At 43.3% G+C, this 20966-nt stretch overlaps 2 protein-coding genes across 10 annotated transcripts in view; one reads left to right on the top strand and one right to left on the bottom strand.

Annotated features, from left to right (window-relative positions):
• Positions 1–20966, bottom strand: part of LOC310882714 (uncharacterized protein) — an 89430-nt gene that overhangs the window by 62434 nt on the left and 6030 nt on the right. For 2 of the 7 annotated variants that reach the window (XR_014573097.1, XR_014573098.1), the window contains exon 1: positions 4313–4417. The exons of the other annotated variants lie outside the window; for them this stretch is intronic. The gene's annotated coding sequence lies outside the window, so the exon portion shown is untranslated. Of the gene's footprint in view, positions 1–4312; positions 4418–20966 lie in introns of those variants that run through there. 7 annotated transcript variants of the gene reach the window in all.
• Positions 1087–8865, top strand: PCK1 (phosphoenolpyruvate carboxykinase 1). Of its 3 annotated transcripts, none has more exons than XM_083801816.1 (10): positions 1087–1240; positions 1467–1714; positions 3118–3299; positions 3909–4112; positions 4436–4623; positions 5584–5746; positions 5877–6101; positions 6195–6326; positions 7070–7165; positions 7760–8865. In XM_083801816.1, the coding sequence occupies exons 2-10, from the start codon at positions 1491–1493 to the stop codon at positions 8212–8214; spliced, it is 1869 nt and encodes a 622-aa protein (XP_083657942.1). In that variant the 5' UTR covers positions 1087–1240; positions 1467–1490; the 3' UTR covers positions 8215–8865. The 3 variants fall into 3 exon arrangements, with proteins under 3 accessions (XP_083657942.1, XP_083657943.1, XP_083657944.1); XM_083801817.1 differs by having other exon boundaries at positions 1092–1240; positions 1439–1714; XM_083801818.1 differs by having other exon boundaries at positions 1098–1240; positions 1471–1714.

Raw genomic sequence — 20966 nt, 5'->3', positions numbered from 1 at the left:
CTTCTACAGTTTTCTTTGTCTGAAATACTTCAGTCTTCACACACCCTGACTGTATGGACAAGTGGAGATGAAAATCAGCCTCTCTTTATGGGCATGATGGTCTAAAATGGAGTGGGAGAAGGTAATGAGCTGACAGACAGACAGACATGGGAACAGTTAGAGGAGAGACCCTGAAGGGACTGAGGTCACACCCTCACGATCACAAGCGTAGCAGTGGCTGTTGGTGTCATTCGCTGCCTACACGTGTAGATGTTTGTGTAGTGTACTTGACACATACACAACAAGGGTGCAGTCATTTCAGAGTGTTTTTGTGCTTTTGGTTTGCCTTCTAATTTAAAGACGTGTCAATATTTTTTTTGCCCCCATAGCACTCCCAATTAAATTAAAAATAAGATTTGACGGAAGGGGTTAATTACCAAGATGGCTGCTGATCAGCCTTCTCTGAGCTTGTAGAGATAGAAAATAATTCCTCACATTGCAAGAGCCTAAAGCAAGGCGTAATCAAAACTCTCTCTCCAGCACTTAAAGAAACTCAGCATTTAGATTTATATTGCCTTTTCCTTGAAGAATTGCATGGACAAAAATAAGAAAAACAAGGCCTCCAGGCAGGCATATTTAGTGGTTATTCAGGCCTATCAGTGCTCAGCATTGAACTTTATCCACGGATCAGGCAGCGTTCCCAAGGTAAGTAAACACACCTTGGACGAGCCCCCGCTTCACAGCCAACTAGCGAGCATCTGCTTACAGAGCGTGCCAGCTGTGCCTCGCCTGGGCGACCCCCTGGCTCCCAGTTCCCGATACTCTTTGTACTCAACCTTTCCCACACACCAAGAATTTATGACGCTTTCGGATTCAAAGTCAAACTAGATCAAAGTTTGGTTAAACTGCTAAATTTTGTAACTGCTTCAAACAGCAAACCCAAGGGCTAAGAACCACCGCTTTCAGCATTCATTAATCAAACCTGTTAAATGATTACCTTGTTAGGGCTGCTTTGTTGACAATCCTGCATGATGACAATGCGTCAGTGGCAGCGTCCAAAGACATATCCAATAGTGACATAAAGGACAAGCCTCCCTCACCTCACCCAGTGGGACGGACACCATGAACAATATTTAAGGAAGGAGAAAGCCACCTAGGAAACCAATGATCACAAGAGCACTCCAAAGCAAGTGAAACCAGACCAACAGAAAGGGGAGCCAAATACTTGCTGACATCCACCCAACTCAATCTTCCAAAGACAGTAAGTAGAATGGTTTCTACATATTTTTTCCAGTTTGAGACTGCCAGTGATCCAAGTTGTTTATATTAATTATATACTTCTGCTTAGAAATCAGGACTACTACAGATTCTGTTTTTGCGTTATGCATCCTTAGGGAGGCAGATTAAGACTGGTTAGAATGTCATAGCATGCTAACAGATGTGATATGTTTGATTTTAGATTGTGATCAGTATTTCAAATCCCTCAGCTAGGTCCACTGCAGGCTGCAAGAATGCCCCCAGAGTTGAAAGCTGAAGTAAACATCATGCCCAAGGTTACCCAGGGGGATCTGGAGAGCCTGCCTCCAGAAGCGAGGGAGTTCATTGAAAGTAATGCCAAGCTGTGCCAACCTGAGAACATTCACATCTGCGATGGCTCAGAAGAAGAAAACAAAAAAATTCTGGACATCATGGTAGAGCAAGGCATGATTAAGAAGCTGAGCAAGTATGAGAACTGGTGAGTAGCATAAATGGAAGTCAAGTTAGCATCTCAGAATAGTGACGAGTATTTTCTGTCCATTTACATTTAAAACTGTTTGTAACTCTTCAATATTTACTTTCCATGAACATTTTGGCACTGCAGCTTACGTAGGTGAAATATGTAGGAAAAGCAAACTTTTCCTCTAAAAATTAACATAAAACATATTATTCAATAAGACTATCAACTGTACATTGTCTCTATTGATTAGTTACATAAATCAGGGAACTGAAATAATGTCATGAGACTTATGTAACTAATCATTAGCAACGGTTAAATACTATTTAGCAAATACATCTTTTGAAGAATTCTACTATTTTAGTCAATTAGTTTATTCATCAAATACTTTTTTTTGTGGCATTCAAATAGCTCTGTGGGTGTTCAAATATTATTCAGTACAGGCATTATTCATATCATGCCGATGAGCTTTGACTGTAATGTATTCAGCAAATACTTTTTTCAAATATTTCATCATCTCTCCCAACTAACCCAACATGAAAGGGGAATATTAACAACAAGTACATGCTCAGGAATTACGTGCCGACTAAGAAACCTTCATGGAAGAAATCTGCAAAGGCTTTTGAATAACTAAGTGCAGGAATTTGGCAATCTGTTTGCAGACTATTTGGGAGAGAAAAGGGCAAGATTCACCAGATAAATTATTCATTGTTAATTATATGCTTAGCTGTAGTGATGATGGTTATGACAGCCCAACTAGAACATTTTTATATTCGTGGAAAATTTCTATGCGCAGAGGTGAAAATGTAAAACAATCCTCTCTATTGTAAATAAATAGCAAAAATTCTTCAGAAGGGAAAAAAGAATCCTATTTAATAAACTCCTTCACTGTTTATGATCCTGCTTACAGTCAATATTTCTTTTGTGATGCTTCTACCTTAAAGGACAATGCCAATCCACTAGGCTGGATTCTCAACCCAAAGGGGTGTAGACCAACACTTAAAGTACTTGCTTGGCATCCACTCTGCTTCAGGCAGCACTTTGTGGTCCCTATGCAAAACAACTGTATACTGATGAGAAGGAGAATTAAACGAGATTTTTAACTTTTCCCTGAAAGTCAGTAACAGAGAATAAAGCTGAGATAAGAGGCAAAGGAATATTAACATGTAACCAGAATTTCCCAAGCCATATAATTAGTTATTCATACTGTAAAGTCTTGAAACAATTTGTATGAGAGAATGTATCTGACTAATTTTTGAGATTGTCTTAGTTATACTAGCTCTGTCACTTTAGTTTTAGCCTTACAAAACGTTGCACTCTTTTGTACTAAAGGGGTCCTAACAGAAGGGTGAAAAGTATCATATTGATTAAAACAAAATAAAATAAAATAATTGTCTAATTTCCTGATTTTCATTGAAACACAGCTGGTTGGCTCTCACCGACCCAAGAGATGTAGCAAGAATTGAGAGCAAAACTGTCATTATCACTCAAGAACAGAGAGATACCACTCCAATCCCTAAAACTGGAACTAGCCAGCTGGGACGCTGGATGTCAGAAGAAGATTTTGAGAAAGCCTTCAATACCAGATTCCCAGGCTGCATGCAAGGTGGGTGAGAAAGGAAGGTTGACACTGAATTTTCAGGTTTACTGGAACATCATTGATAGTAATTATTGTGATCGTTAACTAAAGACGTTAGCTGAAGGCTTAGGTGGGAACCCCTGATATAAATCAATTTGTAAGTTTCATTTGGATCTTTACCACGGATCCAAATGCCTGCACAAGCATAGTCCTCAGTCTCTTTCCAGTAAAGAATTAATTCTGTTCTTCACAAAGAGAGATACAGCGTGGCAGGAAAATTTGTGTGGTTTTTTCAAGTCACAAAACAACTCAGCAGCAGATAGCAAGTGAGGTGAAAATGGAGGATCCCCATCCGGAGCAATAACTTCAGTGATTTACACCACAGAGAAACTGGCCTCCACCCACCTTTACTGCTGGTTAGACATTTTGTCTGAACAGCTGCTTTCAACATTTAAGATAAAACTTGCTACACAATCAGACAAACAGTAAGCTAGATGTTTAAACATTGGAAACACCCACAAGACACAGCTTTTAAAGAAGTGAGAAACAACCTCCATGCTAATAAAGATTTTTTCAAGAGTTCCTTGGTTTGCCTTGTCACATATCATTCATTTTACTCCTGTCCATGTTTTACAGGACGCACAATGTATGTCATCCCCTTCAGCATGGGGCCTATTGGGTCTCCTTTGTCCAAGATTGGGATTGAGCTGACAGATTCACCATACGTGGTGGCCAGCATGAGGATCATGACGCGGATGGGAACAGCTGCTTTGAAAGCCCTGAGCAATGGAGAGTTTGTAAAATGCCTTCACTCGGTTGGATGTCCTCTACCACTAAAAGGTAAGGAAGATTAAAAACTGTCACCCAGGGACATTCTCAGGAGCATGTTTTAGAACTGACTGCATTCTTTGCATTCAGGAAACACTTGCCATAGAAGACTAGGGTGGTTTGTGTAACAGCACTAGGTTCAAAACTCAATTAAAGGAATCAAAGCTCAATGAGAATTTCATGGAAAGGAGATTATTATCCCTCGTACTTACCAAGGGGTTTCCTTTGAAGCATCTGGTGTGGGTTGCTGTCAGAGGCTCGATGCTGATGAAACAGCACAGTCTGATCCAGCATGGAAATTGCTGCATTCATGAGCACAACATTCTGTTCTGCAGAACCATTAATCAACAACTGGCCGTGCAACCCAGAGTTAACGCTGATTGCTCATCTCCCGGATCGCAGAGAGATCATTTCATTTGGCAGCGGTTACGGAGGAAACTCCTTACTGGGGAAAAAATGCTTTGCTCTCAGAATTGCCAGCAGAATTTCCAAGGAAGAGGGCTGGTTAGCAGAGCACATGCTGGTAAGAGCTATTCAATCATGTGTGTTTGAACAGCCATCAAACCCTAAATTAGCAAAACATAAATACATCACATCTTGGTGTCAATGAAATTACAGTCTCATATGGATAGTCCTGAAACATTAGATATCAATATATCACATGGCAGGCTTTTCAGAAATAGGAAACTGCTTGCAAGGTTAAGTACCAAAACATTTTAAAGTAGGACCTATAAAATCAGGAACCAAGAAAGATTTAGAACTTCTGACAGTGGCTACTTGTAGGAAGACCCATGTACTTGAGCAAAGCCTGAACATCATCACCAGGCATCCACATTGCTCCTACAAGCTGAATCATGAAGGATTAATGCAAGTTTTGAAAGCTGTCTTTCATATTATAAAGAACTCTATGGACTCAAAAATCTGAAAATATTAGATTTTCTAAATGAGTTTTGCATTGTGCCCTTCATGCCTTTGCTTTCTGTTATCATTTAGACATCATACTACTATAAAATACCACTGAAAATTTAAATTTCACGATTGAATAGTCTCAGAAAAATATATCTGCATACTACAAGTATGAGAAGCGCAGAAGTACCCATACATAAAGTGCACTCACTCCACACCAATAATGCAGCCAAAAAATATTGCCTGTTTTTCTTGTCTCAGCTGAGAAACGCAGCTGTATACAGTCTGTACATCTTTAATGGGCAAAATAAATAAATAAAAATTGAATCATACACACCTGCCATTTCTAAAAAAAAAAATAAATCTCCTTACACATAATCTAAGGGAAAAAAGAGGGGACTTTTTGATGAATAAAACATAGCTTGTGTTATTTGTCAACTATATTATATGCTGCTTCGTTTGTAGGAAGAAATTTGCGTAATTAAATGTTTTATCATTAGTACTTGCTGCAAGACAATCTTCAAAATGAAAAATGCAAGAAGAAACCCGTTTAACAGTTGCATCTGCTTTTCAATAGATCCTGGGCATTACAAATCCAGAAGGTGAGAAGAAGTATTTTGCTGCAGCATTCCCTAGTGCCTGTGGAAAAACTAACTTGGCCATGATGAACCCAAGCCTGCCAGGATGGAAGATTGAGTGCGTGGGTGATGATATCGCCTGGATGAAATTTGATGAACAAGGTATTGAACTGAAATTGCATTGTAGTACAGTCCACTACTGTTTATTTTTAGGGTCAGCAAGACATGCTACAAAGTTCTGAAGAGAATTGAAACAGTTTTATTTATTTATATTTTGTCATTTAACTTTCAGGCCACTTAAGGGCAATCAATCCAGAAAATGGCTTTTTTGGAGTTGCCCCTGGAACCTCAGTCAAAACAAACCCCAATGCTATTAAAACCATATTCAAGAACACCATCTTTACCAACGTAGCTGAAACCAGTGATGGCGGTGTCTATTGGGAAGGCATTGACGAGCCATTGCCGCCAGGAGTAACCCTGACTTCATGGAAGAACAAGGACTGGACCCCAGATAATGGTAACCCTGCCTTATTCCACATTCTCTCCTGGCTTTCTCTGCTGAATTTCACTTCAATCTGTCATTATGACCTTTTTATTGTATTCTGTACAGGGGAACCTTGTGCTCATCCCAACTCACGATTCTGCACTCCAGCCAGCCAGTGCCCCATCATGGACCCTGCCTGGGAATCACCCGAAGGTGTCCCCATTGAAGGGATAATATTTGGAGGCCGCAGACCTGCTGGTAAGAGATGCAGCAGCCTTGTAGCAAGCCTGAAGTGCTCATCACAGAAGGGTTGAAACACAACTGGGCATAGACACAGATCTTGCTGTCATGGCTGCAAAAGCAAGGAAATAACCATGCTAGCCCAACTTCTCTGTGTTAGCCTTTGACACACACACTTACAGCCATTGATATTTCAACATCTAAATTGTTAGATGTTAACATAAAAACAGGTAGTGATAGCAGAGGACTGGAGAGAGATCAGGACCCACTACCCTGGGTAATACATAGACACATAGCAAATTACTGTATTTGTCTCAAATTGCTTATAGTCTAACTAGTTTAGATAGGAAATGCTTAGAGAATTAAACCAGTTGTAGACAGTTTGCAGATAATTAAGTGAAATAAGTTGTTCTGTTAAAGGTCACCTAACGCTAGAAAAGAAACTGAAGTAATGCTAGGTCTGAGTCTAATATCATGATCGTGACCACAGACCTAGTATCTGTTTCCAGTAAAATCTACTGGGAATTCTAAGGCCCCAGGCAGCTGAGTGGAACAAGGATGTGTTCAATAAACAGTAGCCAGTTTTGAAAATATCCATATAAATTACTCTAAGAGGGCAGGAAATGAACTAAGTTAAAAAAATATAGAAAAATTAGAATAAATTACATAGTAGCAGGCATACAGCAGTATCTCAGGTAGCAAAACCTGTTATAAAAATGCTTCTGGATCACTAATTACTGAAGTGACTTTGTTCTTTACAGGTGTGCCTCTTGTATATGAGGCTTTTAACTGGCAGCACGGAGTATTTATAGGAGCAGCCATGAGATCTGAAGCAACAGCAGCTGCTGAGCACAAAGGTAAATCCAAATCTAGTCTGCCTACCTGTATTAAAAGCAATCGTCTCTCTGGAGAGCTGTCCTCCCCCTCTGCTCTTTCACATTTGAATCTTGGCAGCTAGTTTTGCAACCTGTGCATTTTCGTGATAGAAAATATTTGTACTGGAATTAAAAGCCAAATTCTCTGTAAAAGTCAAATTAAGCAAAATAATCCCCTAGGTGGCAACCATGCAGAACAGGGTGCAATCATGGGGTTGCCAGAAGAGTTGATACAGAGTTCCTGTTACAGTTTGTGATAAATAAACTTACATTTTCTGTTCTGCTAGAGCTCAATAAAAATACAGGAACAATGAAAGCCAGCTCTCAAGGATCTACATTTAAGCTGCTTTACCTGAGATTTAAGAAATTTACTTTCCATTGACTGCAAAAATTAATCTAATTTGTACTTCAAGGTTCATGTTTGTACCATTTCTTAAAGTTCTTTGGTTCAGATGCAGAAAGGTGGTTAAGGGGCTAAGGTGGTTAGGTACTAAATCCCGGGAGGAACTGACTCTTTGTGCTTTAGAATAAATGTGCTATTTATTCCTTAACAATCTCCATTTGTGTTTCGAACAGGCAAAATCATTATGCACGATCCATTTGCCATGAGACCTTTCTTTGGCTACAATTTTGGCAAATACTTAGCCCACTGGCTTAGCATGGCACATCGCCCAGCGGCAAGACTACCAAGGATCTTTCATGTTAACTGGTTCCGGAAAGACAGCCAAGGGAAATTCCTGTGGCCTGGCTATGGAGAAAACTCCCGTGTGCTGGAGTGGATGTTCAACAGAATACAAGGGAAGGCCTCTGCCAAGCCAACTGCTATAGGTTACATCCCTGCTGACGCTGCTTTGAACCTGAAGGGTTTAGAAGACGTTAACTTGACTGAACTGTTTGATATCTCCAAAGAGTTCTGGGAAAAGGAGGTGGAAGAAATCAAACAATACTTTGAAGGGCAAGTTAATGCCGACCTTCCCTACGAAATAGAAAGAGAAATGCTTGCCTTGGAGATGAGGATAAAACAGTTGTAGCTGATCAGAAAAACAATTATTTATCAATCCACATATACAGGACAAAAACATTTTACCAAATCACCACTGGAAGTACAACAGCACACTGATGAACGGGGGTTATAATGAAAGTAGGTCTTAGTTTGGCTGGGCTATAGACAAGGGCATCCTAAAGTAACTCCAGACCTAATGATTTATAACTGCATCAGTTGTTGTGAATTGGTGAGCAGCTGTGAGAATGTATGTGCACGGTCTTCAGAACTCTGATCTGTCACTCGCATGCACAACTCTGCATATAGCTATGATGTATTTAAATTACTTGCTGACAGTTCTGCAGATACGATCTAAAATGATCCACCCCGCAAGGTGTAGCACGTTGTTCCTATCACACAAGCCACTAGAGTCTCAGACTAATTTTTTCATAATTCAGCAGTATCGCTTACAGGAAAGAATGAAAATTAAATGTTGTATATATGTATTATCTAAGGATATTTCGTGCTTAAATATTTTTTAGAAAAAATGAAGTTGTAACTTTTACCAGAGTGAAAGATGACTTTGTATTACTAATGCATATTTAAGATATCGCTATTATATATGCCTCATGTTCCTGTGATTTCCAGATGTTTTGCATGGCTTGTTCTTTAAACTATTGAAATAAATGTTTATACAAAATATGACCTCATTTCCAGTATTTTCACTGTTTATAAAACTACATGCCTACAATTTGGGCCTCCTGTCAATACCACAGCACAGAGACAAATTCACTTGGGGAAGTTAGATGCCGACTAGCATTGGTCTGCTACTCCTAAGCAAAACTGTTTAAACCACATACTTTCTTTGCAACCTTTATTCAAGCCAAAGAAATGATATAGAGATTATGATACCAGCTGAGAGCAGTCATCCAGCTAGACATGTGTTCTCCATAACTGGGCATTATTAGTTGCTTCAGACATTTATAAAATAAACTACCCTCTAGGAAAGCCCTGTGTTAGGCTGTTGCTCATTTGCTAAAGCCATAGGATTTCTCTCTGTTCCACAATACCTTGGCTTTTGCAAAAATAACTAGTAGAGCTGTTGAAGTAAAGACAGTTTGGGAAGTTTTCTGGGTTGGGCGAGATGCCTAAAGCCTTAGAGCTCAATGAAAACTGGGGGCTAAATGGGCCCAAAGTTGGTTTCCTTGTAGATCAAGATACTAAAACTGTCCCATGTGCTCCCGAATAAAGGTGTCCTTTACATGCTTCTCATGTCCCTGGCAGGTATCCTGCTTTTTCACTTTGAATGCTTGATCTCCCCAAATATATTGCAAATATTTGCTTAGCAAAAAGAAAATCACTTACATTGTGTAATAAGCCTTTTTATAGACCCTGCTTCCTCACAAAGCAAACAGTACCAGGGCTGGTCAACAGATGCCCTTCAAAGTTTGCTAGGAGAGGTCACATAGCCTGAAGAGCTGCTAACTACCTCCTGGCTTCAGGTTTAGGAGTTAACACAAACATTATCAACTCTGAAACAAGCAATACAACACAAGTCAATAGATAAATCTCACAAAATAAAATAAAATAAACACAAACAAAACAAACAGAATAGAAAGCTGTGAGGAAAGCAGAGGAGGGCTGCACAGACTCTGTAGAGATGATGGCCAGTTGGCCCCTTTGCTGGTCAGCAGCACATCTGCATGGATGCAGGTCTCCCATACGGTCATCTTTAGCCTGCATAATCTTGAATGGGCTCCAAATTGAAATATATAAATAAATCAAAGGGGAAGACTATAAATAACTCAGCAGAGGAAAAAGCGAGCCAACAGAAACTAGTTTATGCGCTCCTCTGGGATTCAAGGAGCGCTATCATATGTATAAAACAGAGTTGTTTATAGAGTAACTCTATAAATAGCTGACTGACATGGTCAATCCTATACTTAGGAAATCTAAGAAAATCTGTCAGGCTAATGTCAGAGAATTATGGCCAATCACAGACTCAGAGTTTTTTAAGGGCCTCGTGAGAAGATCTTAGTCCTGAGCAGTGCAGAAACACTCCAAGTGCATTTTGAAGTACTGCCCAGGAGATGTACAGAAGCTTGGGGCTTTCCAGAATGCCTCTGAGCATCTCTAGCGTGCTTTTCTGCCTTCTCAGCCAGGCTCAATGTTCCGAATATGACAAAAGGAGTGGCTCATACTTCATGCCACAGGGACCTATGCCAAAGCCCGGCAAACATACTGGGATAAGCGAGTGACACTTGTCCCAAGAAATGCTGCTCAGCAAGGAGGTAGGTACCACCACCATGAGCCAACATAACTGCATTGCCAGCTGGGGGTGTGCTATATGCAAAGTCTGTGGTACAAGGTGCTGACTGGCTCAAAAACATCGCCCCCCAGCACAAAACACTGAATTCCCTATTGTGACTAAACCCTTGCTTTCTCCAGCAGTGGCCGCCTCGCCCAGAGGCTGTCAGACTCCAGCTCCCTCTCATCCTTTGGGTGCTCTTCCCATATAACTTCACGCAACTCGTGAGAAAGGGCTATCACAAGGAATTCTGGCACAAAAATATTTAAACCATTTACAGCTCTGGCTCCACATGTTTTAACCACATGCACCTTCTCAAGTACTGCTCAGAGACTGGCGGGCACGTGAATCGTTCCAAAGACTACAGAAAATGGGGAAAAAATCTGTTGTACCATTAGGCCTGAGAACAAGAAAATAACTTTTTACGTGAATCATTCAACAGCTTCTTTGTATGTAAATATATCTGTAACCCATCAGCATCTATGGGGAGTACAATTTACATTTTGAATGATCAAAATGTTTAGTATTGGCAGAGAAAATGTTTAAAAAGAGAGAAGGCGGCGGTTTAAAATTTAGAAACTTAGTCAGCCGTGCCAGATTATGATCTCAACTTCCCTCTCTCCAACAAATACTATGCTCCATAAAAACAAAATGAATTAGAACAAAATGCTTTTAAATTGAAATTTGGAAGTTCTCTTGATTTTCAAAAGAAAGAGGGGAAGGCAACAAATGCAATAAATTTCAACAAATTAGTAGAGAAATATAAAACTTGGCCTATTAAATGTGATTCAGAGAAAGGAAGCACAGGAAAGACTAACACATGAAGTGTACAGAGCCATAACATTTGCAACAGCTGTGTTATGAAATGCACTTGGTATTCTGGGAAGCGAGAAACAAAATACTTTGTTAAAACACTTGTGGATCTACCGGTGGCTGAAAAGAGGAGAGACGAAGTCAAAATCACAGTTTAACCATCAATACTGTTGAGGATATGGTCTGATACTTTATTTATGCGACGATTCACTGAAACAAGACGGCACAGCAATGGACACACCACATCCAGGGAGGCCCTGCTCGACTCCCATAAAATTAGTCCAATCTCTTTAATTGACTTTTAACCACTCAGACAAAAATCCTGGCCTCAGTGCCAAGTACCCACGTTAGTACAGACAATTCCGTAAAGCTCAGACCCAGGCCCCAGTCCTATCTTTGCACAGATAGAGAAGTCTCCGAGCTGGATACCTTGCTTTGAACTCATTTCTAAATGTTTCAAGGTTCAGATTTTCACCTGCATTTTGTCTTGTTCCTTCAAAACCCTTTCTCAGGCTCCAGTCTGGGTCGTGATTAGTCCGGGCATACAGGTTATCAACACACCTCTATTCTGTTAACATGAACGAAGGCTAAACCAAATAAATAACACTGAGAAAGCAGCATTGCTGCAGAACCCTTCTTGGGAAAAAGCAAAATCCAGCTTTAAATCTCACAACTCTGTGATGATAGGGCTATTTTCAGGGAAAGAAGAAAAATTCGGAGAACGGCATTTATGCTGTGGGAAATACTGTTTTCCAAAAACCTTGGCTACCATAGTAACATGATTTATTCCATACTTGCTGCAGTATAGTCAATTAGCTCCCTAACTGAAGACAATTATCGTGACTGGAGACATACCTGGCTGGAAGACTACTGAAACGCTGCTTATGAATGGCAAAGCAGAGCACTCTGAATTCCAAATTAGTAATCGTTATTGTCGATCATGGAGGACATTTCTGGCAGTGGTTTAACCTCAACAATACAAAAGGGCACATTTGTCAAATCGGTGCTGGCAAACCTCAGTCAACAGGATTCCAGAACACGTCCCACCACATCTGTGAATCTGTATGCAAAATAGCAAGGTATAAAACCAGAGGAGAGAAGGAAAAAATAAATTGCTATTGTATGCCTTTACCACATTCTGCAACCATCATGGATATAACTTTTGGCTGAAATACTTGAACAGAGAAGGATTTTGTGAGCAAATTACAGAAATCCACATATACCAATATGCAAAATTCAGGCTGTTTCTGATCACCGCAAACACAAACATCATTATGGTTTCTTCGTTGTAAGAGGCTGTGCAGAAGACCTGAGCTGTCCCTCCGTGGCATGAAGGGCTTTGCACTGCCTTCGCTACCACCAGTGACACTGGTCAACTCTGCATTCATTTTGCTCGTCTTCATGCTTGCTCCATTGGGCTTGCCATGGCTCCTCTCCAGAATAAACGTGACCAGATGTAGGTTTTGAGATTACTTAATTTCAGCTTTAGTTCAAGCTGATAAACTGCTAACAGAACTTTTTCTGGGGCGTGTCAACACACCCCAGAATTGTTTTTTGTATCTTCTTTGGAAATGTAAAATATTAACCACTGGAGAGAGGGAAAAAAAAAAAAGAGAGAGAGAAAAAGAAAAGAAAACATCTGTTTAATCCTCCCAAAGGAACATATCAAAGTTTTTGGGCACAGCCCCAAGGCCTTTTATTCAGCTAAAAGAAACTTTTGTAAAGCTGCTGTTTGTTGTTGTTCTTTGTTGTTATCCAAGCTACTAAAGGTTGTTCTTTTTCTTGTAAAGCACCAGACACCATTCCCCAGGTTGAGATGCCCAAGGAATTACCCTTCCCATACATTTGCTCCTAATAAACAGCTGTTTTCCAGAGCAAAACTAAGCTCACCCTCCATGGAAAATAGCTTCTAAATTCACAGCTAATAGATCTTACCTCTGCTTTGGATAGTCCTGAGGGCTTTAAACCAGCTAAACTAATAGCCTGAACTCTTGCTGTTCCCCACATCTCTGCAGTGAAATCCTAGGAAGGCCCCGATCCACACTGGAGCCTGGCACAGCGACAGCACGCGCGTAAGAATGCCATTTCAGCTATGAATGTGACGAGCACAACAAAACCTTATTTTACCCACCGGAAGCCATCCCTATATTTATCTGTGTCTTCCTGAACAGATGAGAAACTTCCCATGGTGTTCTGGAGCTCCAGATCCTGCGAGTGGCTATGAATAGCAGCTTCAAATTTATCCAAGGTTGGAGGCAGAGTGAAACCTAAATGCTGCAAGATGGTGCCAGTTCAGCTGGTTCAGGAGGCAACAGAGCCTTGCTTGCGAGCGGCATGCAGATAAATTCCAGCCCGCAGGGTGAACAGCATGGCCCCTGGTATCCACTAGAGCTACAAAAGCAGCGTGACTTTGTGTTTATGTGCTGCTAAGCCTGGAGCAGTCCGGCTCTCCCAGGAATTACCCAAGGGAACCTTCTGGAGGTGACAGCGTGCTGCACAGACTCTGGTTGAGCAATCTGACTCCTGGTTTGCCCAGACTCCGACACAAATTAGTGCCTACTTTCCTTTTTCTATAGCTTGTTCAAGTACGACCAGGTTAAGGTAAGCATGCCTGAACTTCCTTTCCACCGCAGGAGGGATTACGTTAATACCAAACAGCAAGATTGTGAAGTGCCACACTGCAGTGGCAGGGGAATTGGAAGGCAGAACCCCCAACTAATAAGAAGAATCTGTGGGTTTTCTGCTGGGGTTTGTTTTAGTACATTTCATCTGTTCTGTCCCTTCAGCTGGGGATCCTACGAACAGTTAATGGAAGCTCCAGAGGTAGCCAGTAGAAAAAAAAAAAAGGAGAGAAAGAAAACTATATATTTGACTGGGACAGCAGCTGGGAAAGGGAGGAGGAGGATGTTTGAGAACTGTGCATCTTAAGAGTACAAAAACAATATCCTTCTGACACTAGTAAGTAGAAGCAGGCCTCAGATTCCGTGGAGTTTTCTTGGACTTTATAGCACAAAGACAGAATCCTGGCTCTGTTTCATCATAGTTATCTGCACCCAGGCACCCCTCCACCCCTGAAGGAGATTAGTAGTGATAATGCATCTGGTACCTGCCCCAGCAATAACAGATCTATGTGGAGAAGATTACAAGAAATTGTTTGGACTTCTGCCCAGTCCTACAAGTCCTACCAACCATTTCCATAAGTCCCATCAGTTTTTATGGCTTGTCTCTCAAGAAGGCTGCTGAAACCTACATGAAGGAGAGACTTTAAAAAGATTTTTGCAGACATTTATTTCTGGCCAAATTATGATTGCTTGGAGGAAAAAAGAAGCCACCATACAAATCTTGTTAGAGACTTCAGCAGGAACTCACAAACCCATGCAGAACCGAGATAAGCTAAAAAAAGCAATAGCATCCAGGAAGGAAAGACAGACCAGCCAGCCAAATGCAACTCTAATTCCAACCCGTGACAGACCCCTGGGGCAGCTCCAAAGCCACTTAGCACAAGCGTGGAGCTGGGCCAGGAGGAGATGCTGGCACCAAAAGAGCAGCTCTAGCAAGTCTAGAGTGCAATTCTGCGATTTGCTGAGGGGGACAGACTCGGACGGGCTCGTTACCCCTGGTTCTGTGAACGCACACCTCCCCACCTGCAGAGCACTCCAAGGCAGAGAGCTCCGAGGACAGCCTGATCCTCGAGCTCCCCGTGCAGAGGAGTGAGCGCGCTGCGTGCGTAGGCAAACAGAGCAACAGCACATCTGTTAATGACACAAAAACATGCTGGCAACGCTCCGTGTGGCTTGGCAGGGAAACCTGTATCAACTGTCTGCAGTCCAAGGTCTAAAGGGCAATCCGCCTTCGGAGACGCCTGCAAACTTCAAGGAACGGCGCCCTGGAGAGAAATGGGTGCCCGTGCGGCACGGCCCCCGCACAGCCAAACAGCAGCTGCTTCGTGCCCTGCAGCTGCTTCGTGCCCTGCACGCGGTGGCTGTCCTGGGACAGCCGGGGAACAGAGTGTGCAGAGCATCCTGAGAGGCGAAGGGCTACGCCACCTCCCTGCATCTCCCAGGGCCCTCTGGCAGACCTCAGCAGGCACAGCACGGGGAACCAGCACAGGATTACCAAGCGTTGGGAATGTCTACTACAGCAGGGATCGGATATTTTATTTTTTTCAGGGAGAAGTACATCCAGCTGCCAGGCAGGTGACTGTGCTCACTAGTCCTGTGCAGGACCTCTGACAGCTGCCCAGCCAGGGGTCCCTGCGCAATGCCGGCAGGTGGTGTAGGGGGAAGGTACAGGAGGGGCACCCGACATTCGGCGACCTGGCAGTTTCTAGCACTGGCAATTAAAACCCCTTCACAGACTACCACATCGCACCGCTGCGGTATCTACCAGCGAGCAGCTCTCTCCCATACCGCTCTAACCTTAGAAAGCAGAAGCTGGAAGCTTCTCCTATTCCAGTTGCTGGAGAGCAGCTCCCAGCCTCCTGGTCCAGGCAAGCGCGCTGGCTGGATGCTGTCCCTGCTGAAGACGCAGCGGGACGACCGGGGAGGACATCTGTTCCCGAGACATTTATGGTGGCGCTGGGTGTTTTTGAACCATGAATTTGAACAGAAACCGTGTTGCACCTTAAATGTCACTGCTAGGCAGAAGGAGAGTCATGAATCTTCAGCAATCTTCCCCAAACCATAATTTTCAAGCAGAAAATGCATATACATTGGAAGAAACACTACAGCTGTGAGTGCCTCACTGAAGCAATTAACAACTGCAGTGTAACACGGCCAAGTGCAGTCAGCCCTGTCTCGGGGCTGTTGGGTCTTTCTCCCATTCCTCTTTCTCCCCGTCGCTCTGCTTATTGTTTGCTTCATTGTTAATCCTACCTAATTTAAAAATAGGAAATTGATTTCTTATGTATCCATTACAAACCAAATCATTTCTTTATTACAGCAAGGATCATATTTCATAAGCAAGTCATGGAAAATTAAAACCATGCCTGTTGCTTTGATGAAATAATGGAGAGAAACGCTAGAGGGGAAGGCACAGACAGCTGGGGGCTGTCATGCAACCAGCGGTGCAGGTTAACTCTTTGCAGGCACCCAAGGCTGCAGCAGCTGCCAGCTTTCCTCCCCACAAACTTCTGGCTGCAGTGCTAAGCATTCCCTTACTGCAAAAACTCAAAAGCCTCTAGAAGAGGGAATGCAACCTCTCAGAACAAAGTAGGTCAAGGATTTCGGTGGCTGTTTTTGCTAACAGAAGGTTTGCAGCCTGCCTGTGTGCACAACCAGATATTTCTCAATATTAACACCACTGATGCCAGGTGCCTAACATTACTGTTGTGTGGTGCACACAATACAGGGACCCATGACACCAGCCACGCATTAGCACCACAGTCCTTGCAGCATGAGAATTTCCAGGCCTTGGAGATGATGGACCACCAGGTGGGAAGGCTGAGGCTGAAGGAGAACCACATTTGTCTGGAGAGAGCTGCAGTCCACGCCGCATGCAGGTTATGTCCATGCTGCAGGCACTTCGGCCAGATCAACAATGGGTTAGCAGCGTGCTGTGACTTGGCAGATTATACACTAAAACAAAATCCACTGTATGCATAACCAAGGATTTATGGGCAGCTCTGCGGACCTCCCTGTGAAGCAGACAGGACATCAGTCCTCTGAAAAGTAATTCAGATAAGCACCACAGCTAGCAAGGCATTGCAACATCCAACCCAAAGTTTATCAACTACTTCATTATCGTGCTGATCTCCAGGAATTACAGCCAAAGAAACAAAGCCTCTAATTTCCCTATCAGAAGGGAAAAGATCAGCAATTTATTACTGTACAGCATGTTTTTGATAATGTGTTATATATAGACGTAACTATATGAAAATACCATGCCTGAGGACAAAGAATAAGCAAAGCTGTCACAACAGACCACAAGCAGACAAACTCCACGAGAGCAAAGGGTGGCAACAGAGATCATTTCAGAGCAGTAATTCGGCACTCCGAGCACACCCTCCTGAGCCAGAAACTGTTTGCCTTCACTTTGGGATAAGAGTCTCTGTTTTGAAAAAAAGATTAGCAAGATTCTGTAACATGGGCAGTGTTACTCCTGAAGTCTGCCATAGCTCAGGGACTTGCTGTTGTTCTTTCTGGAAATTAGGGCCAGAGATATTACCATACTAAAGTAATTCTTACACCAGTTAAGAGAGCTGCAAACATTTCCACCTTACCTAATCCTTCCCTTTCTCTGGGAGGAGGCCAGGGGAGCACTTGTATCTTGACAGCAGGCAGCAGCATTTGCCAGTTTGCTACAAAGAGCTTCCTAACAAGCAAGCCAAAGAAAGTCCTTTTAAAACTCTTTATGGTCCTTTTGCGCCGATGATTCTCAGAATTGGAAAACAAGTTTTGTAACTCAGTGGGAGCGAGGGGAACAGGCGCCTTCCAGGAACGTCCTGCATTGTCCCTTCTGCCCCCACCTCCAAGGAGTTCATCTAAAAAACTGTCACTGGGAGAAGTGTGCCCCTGTGCTCCTTTCCGCTAGCTTCTTTATTGGCTGCGGTTATGTTGAACCAACTTATTCATGCAGTAAAGATCCCAAGAAACGGTCTGTGTAAGCTACTGCAAGCTACCACCGAGCCGCTCCAAGAGCAGCTAAAACAGCCAAAGCTTTCTCAGCCTCTGTGAGGTTCTCCTACACAAGAGGCATTTCAATTCTCCATTACAAGAGGTGCTTTATGCTGCTTTCTAGCATGCCACACCGCTTCTTCATACAGCTTTGCCAGAAAACTCGTTTTCTGTATGGTTTCTATCAGCATTTTAACGATTATCAAATACATTTTACAAGTCATTTTCAAAAAGTTTCTTATTTAGAAGATATCCTCCAGGAGCTCCAACAAGTATTTGTTTTGGTGATATATTTGATAAGACAACCACAGAAATTTTCAGAAATACAGAAACGTTCATTTGCACTTGCCCAACAGAGCAGACTCACCACATAACGTTTTAATGGAACCACTGGGTCTTTGCATTAGCTGCATTTGACACTATGACAGCAACAATAACGCCCAGACAGAAATTGAGACAAGATGCAGTAATTAGGTCAAACCTTCAGGATAGAGCTGTCATCACAAAACATAAATGTAAATTAGTTTCCCATTGCCCAAGCTCCGTAAGCTGTGTTATTGCTATTGGTTGTCTAAGCAAGATAAAGGACTGGAAAAAATGAGGGTCATTCCTCCTCTCACTATTCTTCACAATTACCCCGTGTTTAATTGATCTGGATTAATTATTTAAGGTAAATTTAGCTTTCCTGACCTAATGGCAACATGTAAACTGATTAACTTTACAAAGCCAGCAAAATGATCTGCACAGCCAGCCCAGCTCCTGCCATGTATTATTTAGGCCAAGCTATCCCGTGTCTCTACCAGCTATTTGCTGCCAACGACAAGGCAGGGAGCAAGCAGGTGTGATGTGGGTCTGCTCCGGGACGGGGCTGGGCTCCCTCAGCACCACTGGGAAGGGAGGAGGAAGAGGAGGAGGAGAAAACATCCTGTGCTATGGCAGCACGTGATGCCTCCTGGGGTTGCATCTGTGTGGGCTTGGGGGGAAGGAAGGAAAAGGAGGAGATAAAATCCCCCAGGGTGGGATGAGGGTTGGGGGCTCACAGGGAGCTCAGGGCAGATTTGCAATGAGGAAAGAGGCACCTCCAAAGGCAGGTTGAGCAGCTTGGCAGGGCCAGGCTGTGGTTTGGCTGGTGGAGCCAAGCAATGCTGCTGCTAGCACGGCCTGACCCCAAAAAGCAAAGGCAAAACAGCCCTACGTCCATCTCTGTTTTGGCAGTCCTGTCACGGCCTCCCATCCCTGGGGGTTAGAGGGCAAAAAGGCTTATTTTGTGCAGATAGTGCCTATCTTCACTAGAAATCAAAGCCTAGATAAACTTTCCAAGAGCTTCTGCTCCAATTTGGAGCTGAGCCCTGCAGTGGGAAATGCAGTGCCCTACATGGACTGATAAGCAACTCAGTAAAATTGATTCCTGGGGTAAGTTATGGGCATCAGAAGAAAGTGATTTGTTTAGATATCCACAGCATTCCCCATCTCTTCTGGCCAACCGCTAAGGCAGGTACACAGATAAATGAGAAGAAAACACTCGTCACTGCACCGGCTTCGGGGAAGAAACAGATAAGGCCGATAAGGCTGCAAGTGAAACTCTCCTCCAGGCTGATGCAAATACACACTTGGGGCAAAGGCTGCTCAGCTACAGCGAAAATGCTGCCTTGGTTGTTTGCAACAACATCACCTCCAGGCACAAACAGGACAATAACCCCCTGTCTCCATGAAAAGCTGCTTGTCCGGAGATCCAGCAGCAAAACAGGCGAGGCAGAGAGCTGGGAGGAGACAGAGATGTCCAGAGTCCTCCCCGAAGGGTGAGGAGCCCGGAGGATGCATCTGCAGGCACGAGCCGAGCTCTCCAGCCCTGGGGAAGGAGGCACCCCCCGGCTGGCTCTGGGTAGGAATGCTGTTAGCTTACAAAACACGGGGGCAGGGGACACAGGGGCACCAGAAGATGGGACAACAGCCCACCCAACCTCCCCGTGCCTTTACAGAGGCTCTCAAACCATCTCCCTCGTCTTTAAACAGAGATTCATGCAGTCCTATGAGCCCTACTACAAGAACTGATGGAGGTTTTCTGCCAAATTGCTGTGACCATTTTTTTTCCCCCCTCAATTTCTTTTACATCCCAACAATTCTTTCCTTGTATTTATTTCTACTCAGCTTTCTACCTCTGGGACCCGAGCAAGCCATCGAACCTGGCTTAAAAATGCCACAGAAGAATTCAAGCCTTGACATGGCCAAAGTATTGGTTTCCAGTGAAACAAAACAAAAGGCTAAGATGAAGTAACCATTTCAGCAGCTCATACATAGGCGTTGCCAATGGAGACTGAGGAGAGATAAGACAACACCACCCCTCCAGGTCTCACAGAGGAAATGCCCAAATCCAAGCCCAATTTTCCAGCAGTGTTCCCCACCCTGACTCCAGCTGAAATGGTGGATAAGCCACATTTAAAAAGATGCTTTAAAAAAGGGGGACAGAAAAAGTCAGGCTTCCCAGCGTGGCGGCAGGAAGGCATTTCCTCCCAGGGCAGGTTTTGTTTCCAGGCTGTGGGACATCTGCAGCTTCCCAGCCCCGAGGAAGGGACTAAGCAGGCCTCAGGCCTGACCCAGGCTAGCAGTGAGAACTCAACAGCACTCTGTGTTTGTTTTTAGTCAAAAAATATGTATTTCTTTGGATCATAATCTTCACCGGCAACCCCCAGGCCTACCAGGCTGCCTGACGCCAATTACTTCAAGGGTAGAAGCTGATGGGAAGGGAGCGGCAGGGCTGGAGGAGAGCAGAGCCCCAGGTCCTGCGCTGACCCAAACCAGCGCTGGCAGCAGCTCAGAGACCAAGGCAGAGCCTTCCCCAGGCCTCCCTCACACAGCAGCTCTATGAACACAAAGAAAATTAGTGCAACGGGAGAAAAATACGAGACTGACCACAAAAACATGACCAGCAGGTGTAGGAAAGAGGCAGCTCTAAAATAAGTGAATTTATACCTGCATATTAACGAATGCTGAACCTTAAAAAGCCTAATGAGACACTTGATTTAATTAAAAGGAGGGGTCACTTAGCAGCTCCCCCACCAGCTCCTC

Source organism: Anser anser (assembly GCF_964211835.1).
Source record: "Anser anser genome assembly, chromosome: 16".
NCBI classification, from domain to species: Eukaryota; Metazoa; Chordata; class Aves; order Anseriformes; family Anatidae; genus Anser; species Anser anser.
Note: the sequence above shows the minus strand (reverse complement) of the source record. Positions and strands in the feature narration are given on the sequence as shown.

Excerpts from the sequence above, each read along its gene's own strand:
- PCK1 (XM_083801816.1), top strand. The coding sequence starts at position 1,491 with ATGCCCCCAGAGTTGAAAGCTGAAGTAAACATCATGCCCAAGGTTACC. Across the intron at positions 1,715-3,117 it reads CTGAGCAAGTATGAGAACTG|CTGGTTGGCTCTCACCGACC; the intron begins GTGAGTAGCATA and ends ATTGAAACACAG. Across the intron at positions 5,747-5,876 it reads GATGAAATTTGATGAACAAG|GCCACTTAAGGGCAATCAAT; the intron begins GTATTGAACTGA and ends TTTAACTTTCAG.